Genomic DNA, 3,798 nt, shown 5'->3' on the forward strand with positions numbered 1-3,798 from the left:
GGTGTCGTCAAATGTCTACAAAATTAATAATCAGTTAATAATTAGAGGTTACAGGCCGCCAAACGTTGTAAACCGTAATTCTAAGGTAATGCGGCAACATTGCTGTGTGCTGAGGTCATATATTTTGATGACGTGCATTGGCTGTCTTGGATATACTATACGTTAAATAATAGTTACTAAAACAGAGTTCCTAGAAAGTAAAACTACAAAGCTATAAACGTATCATTCGATATATTTTTTTAACATTAGAACAAAAGATGTATTGGCAGATACTCCAGAAGCACTACCAAAAATACTGCAGCAACAATGAACATAACAAAAAATAAGTGTTCATTGATAAATATGCACTACCACTACAAGGTCTCTCTATATAGTCAAAAAACTCCTCATTCAGATCCTTGGTTTCTAGTGATGATGGACATTTTTGACGCAAACGCTGAGTAAAACACGTCCTTGCAATTGATAAAGCGCTGAATAAAGAAAACCTGCATAGATATCAAAGGAAACATGCTACATAACACACTTACTTGCACACATCTCTTCTGGTAGGCGCAACATCAACTGGCCAAATGGAAATAACGCTCTTCGAACAATCTTCGTATTCCTCTGTTGGAACATTTTCAAATTTCTTCATGCACAGTGCTACGTCACTGGTAATCGACCCTTAAAAGTCACCATCTTAATATTTTCAAAAGAACTGCCAGAAATCCGACTAAAACCTACCAGACTGGTATTTCTCGCAGGCAAAATGCAAAAAGTCTACTAAACTGTGCCGTAAAAAAAGGGCTGGGAAAGTATCATTGCTGGGCAAGCAGAATTGTAAATCAGTCTCGATGACTTTAATTCGATCTGTCAGTTTTGGTACTTCTTTCGCGCAGAAACTTTCCATATTGGCTGGTAGTTCTGGCGTGGTGAGTATGAAGTAAATGGAAGTTTCAATGACGTCAGCGCTCAGTTTATAGAAAGCATCACTGTTGCCAGAGTACTTCAGACACATTTTGTGTAAATAATTCTTTAACAGAGTGTCTTTTCCGGACCCACCTTTTATACCAAGACCTAAGGATGAAGATATATATATATATATATATATATATATATATATATATATATATGTATATATATATAGATATATATATATAGATATATATATATATATATATATATATATATGTATATATATATATATAGATATAGATATATATATATATATGTATATATATATAGATATATATATATATATATATATATATGTATATATATATACATATATATATAGATATATATATATATATATATATGTATATATATATAGATATATATATATATATATATATATATATATAAATTATAATATTATGATATATAACCTAAAAATTAATTTTAAAGGATTTTCAATACTTGTAAGAGCTCGGAAGTCGTTTGAGGAAAACCACAAATAGGACCTATAATCTATTCAAAGTTATTTTGTACATACGTCATCAAAATTTGTGGCGTCAAAACGTGGCAATGTAGCCGCATAAACTCTGAGTTTTAGTTCAGTTGGGCTTTGACCTACAAGAAAATTCTAATCTAAATAAAATAATTGAACAAAAATGTTATCAAATATAATTTATTTTAACATTATAGTATAGATAACTACAGTTAATTATACAGCCACAATAGTTTATAGGTTAGGATTATAACCTCTTATCACTATTGCACACGTCTGACAACTGAACGACTTTGACAGGCTCATTCGTTTACATGTTGGAATTAATCAAACAGCATTGTGTCTCTTTTTAACTAGAATAAAATGAGAAGGAAAATATTGTCTGATTCTAAAACGCATTTACAAATTGCTGCAGGCAATACGTTAAACATCTTGATGATATATATACAAATATATTTTGAATAGGCTATAAAAACATTCCATCTAGGTGTTAATTTTACAAATGTTTCGGCATAGTTGATCCTGCGAAGGGAAATATGACTCGATGCCCTATTACCTTTATGCCTATCTCATGAAAATCATATCTCGTTGATTATATAGTGAATCCACAGCACTAAACGGTACAAGAAGCATTGAAATGTGAATAGCTTGAAGATTTTTAAAGTTGGGGGTTCCTACTTTGGTAAAAATATTATTACCTTTAAATTTAAGCGTAATCAATCAGGAACTCTTGAGAGTGTATCAAAGGATGACAGGTGAGAGTTATTAAAATCAGATAAATATATGATTGCAGCCAAACTAACCGCTAAAATTCTAGCGAATGCTAACAGGTAAATTGAAAAGCCCCGGCCTGGCACATAGATGGCGCTACTAGAATTATATCGTTATGTTTTTCAGTTAGCCCTAACCCTCAAAAGATGCGTGTATAAATTTGACAGCTGTCGGATCATTAGTTTGTGAATTATAGCATTTTGAGTGAAGCTACTTTTATTATTGTGGAGAAATGGATGCTTGTCTTTTGATATATTGATAAATAAATTATGTTAATAAATAACGTCTTCTTATTAAAATTATTTTAAAGTGAAACATGTTTATAGCTCCTTCATATTACATTTTTAATATTATAGGGGACGAAAAATATACTGAAACATCTTAACATCTTAATATTTACCTATTAATTAGCGTTTACTTTAATTTTTATCTAGTGGTTAACTTGCGAATTCAACATAATTTATTCTATTTATATCATATTTTCCAATTCGGTATTTCTCAAATTTAAGAAAAAAAACACTTACCAAAAATTACTAATAAAACATAGATAAACAGTTTACCTACACTACCCATTTTTAAAATCTAATTTATCTGGTAACGTAACCGACATACTACTATTAATTTCACAATCAGCCACTTATTTATAAGCCACAGATAAGAAAAAGAACGATTATAATCGGTTATAAAACGGCTTATTTCATAAATAAAAATCGAGCGAAATAAAATCGAGTCATCCTTGATAACAGGCGAAAAAGACCGTGGTCGCATCCGGGGAAGCTCCAGAAACAAGGAATAGTCCATATTGATGGCTAAGAAATGCTGGAATCTGCTTAAAAATTACTAGTTAATCCCGTTCACTGTTGCCAACAACTAATGCGACTGAAACTGGCGATTTAAAAGAAACGGTCCGAATTAGATCAGTTGGTCAGACTAATAGAAAACACGACAACGCTAGACTACCACATCTTTAGAATTGAACATGGAGGTTAATTTTCCCCAGCCCATTATGACCTGACCAACTTGAGCGTACCGTGTCGAAGCTAACTAGAGACATTCAGTCCGCCTAACAGAATTCATCATTCGAAGTCCCATCTTATTCAAACTCTCAAGGTGAGCCAGTTGCTAAAAGCATCAAGTCACATATCCAACTCAAAAATCGTCTCTGTCGTAGAGCTCGTGCCACCCTCAACTCGGTAGACAAAAGGGAGTCCAACAGAGTAGAATGGAAAGTGAAGGAAACCATTAAAGCCTGGTAGAGATTCGAGGAATGGAACTCATTTCTAGCGGACCAGAGGCTGGATGGGCCCCAACTCTCTATGACTCTCTAAAAGCCTCGTGAGAAGGCACAAAACGTCATACCCCCTAAAATCAGCGGGGATAAGAACTTTCGTAGTCATCGACCACGAAAAAGCCGAGCTCCTCACCCAAAACCTATGAGGCCCAAATGGAACGCCTCCCTCCTGCTAGAAATATAAACGTTGCCGAGAACGACGAAATTATTAGGAAGGCCAACTGTTCATTCTCAAGTGCCTCCGAGTTATCTTCTAAACGATCTTATTACGCCTAAAATACTTATACAATGTTACTGATGAAATGAC

The 3,798-nt window shown here is 33.4% G+C and overlaps 1 protein-coding gene across 2 annotated transcripts; it reads right to left on the reverse strand.

Moving 5' to 3' along the window:
- Positions 1-212: 212 nt before the first annotated feature.
- LOC143199402 (uncharacterized) lies at positions 213-2,846 on the reverse strand. 2 transcript variants are annotated; one of them, XM_076409196.1, is made up of 5 exons: positions 2,725-2,782; positions 1,475-1,551; positions 724-1,056; positions 528-663; positions 213-470 (listed from the first exon to the last, which is right to left on the reverse strand). In XM_076409196.1, the coding sequence occupies exons 3-5, from the start codon at positions 995-997 to the stop codon at positions 284-286; spliced, it is 597 nt and encodes a 198-aa protein (XP_076265311.1). In that variant the 5' UTR covers positions 998-1,056; positions 1,475-1,551; positions 2,725-2,782; the 3' UTR covers positions 213-283. The 2 variants fall into 2 exon arrangements, with proteins under 2 accessions (XP_076265311.1, XP_076265310.1); XM_076409195.1 differs by lacking the exon at positions 1,475-1,551 and having other exon boundaries at positions 2,725-2,846.
- Positions 2,847-3,798: the final 952 nt, after the last annotated feature.

The sequence above is a fragment of the Rhynchophorus ferrugineus genome, unplaced genomic scaffold (assembly GCF_030347505.1).
Source record: "Rhynchophorus ferrugineus isolate W39M unplaced genomic scaffold, kcgeb_rfMv2 rfM7, whole genome shotgun sequence".
NCBI classification, from domain to species: Eukaryota; Metazoa; Arthropoda; class Insecta; order Coleoptera; family Curculionidae; genus Rhynchophorus; species Rhynchophorus ferrugineus.

Bases quoted from the DNA above. Each gene is read 5' to 3' on its own strand.
- LOC143199402 (XM_076409195.1), bottom strand. From the start codon at position 2,773: ATGGGTAGTGTAGGTAAACTGTTTATCTATGTTTTATTAGTAATTTTT. The intron at 1,057-2,724 runs GTAAGTGTTTTT...CTTCATCCTTAG, and splicing joins TGTTTTATTAGTAATTTTTG to GTCTTGGTATAAAAGGTGGG. The intron at 471-527 runs GTAAGTGTGTTA...TTCTTTATTCAG, and splicing joins ACCAGAAGAGATGTGTGCAA to CGCTTTATCAATTGCAAGGA.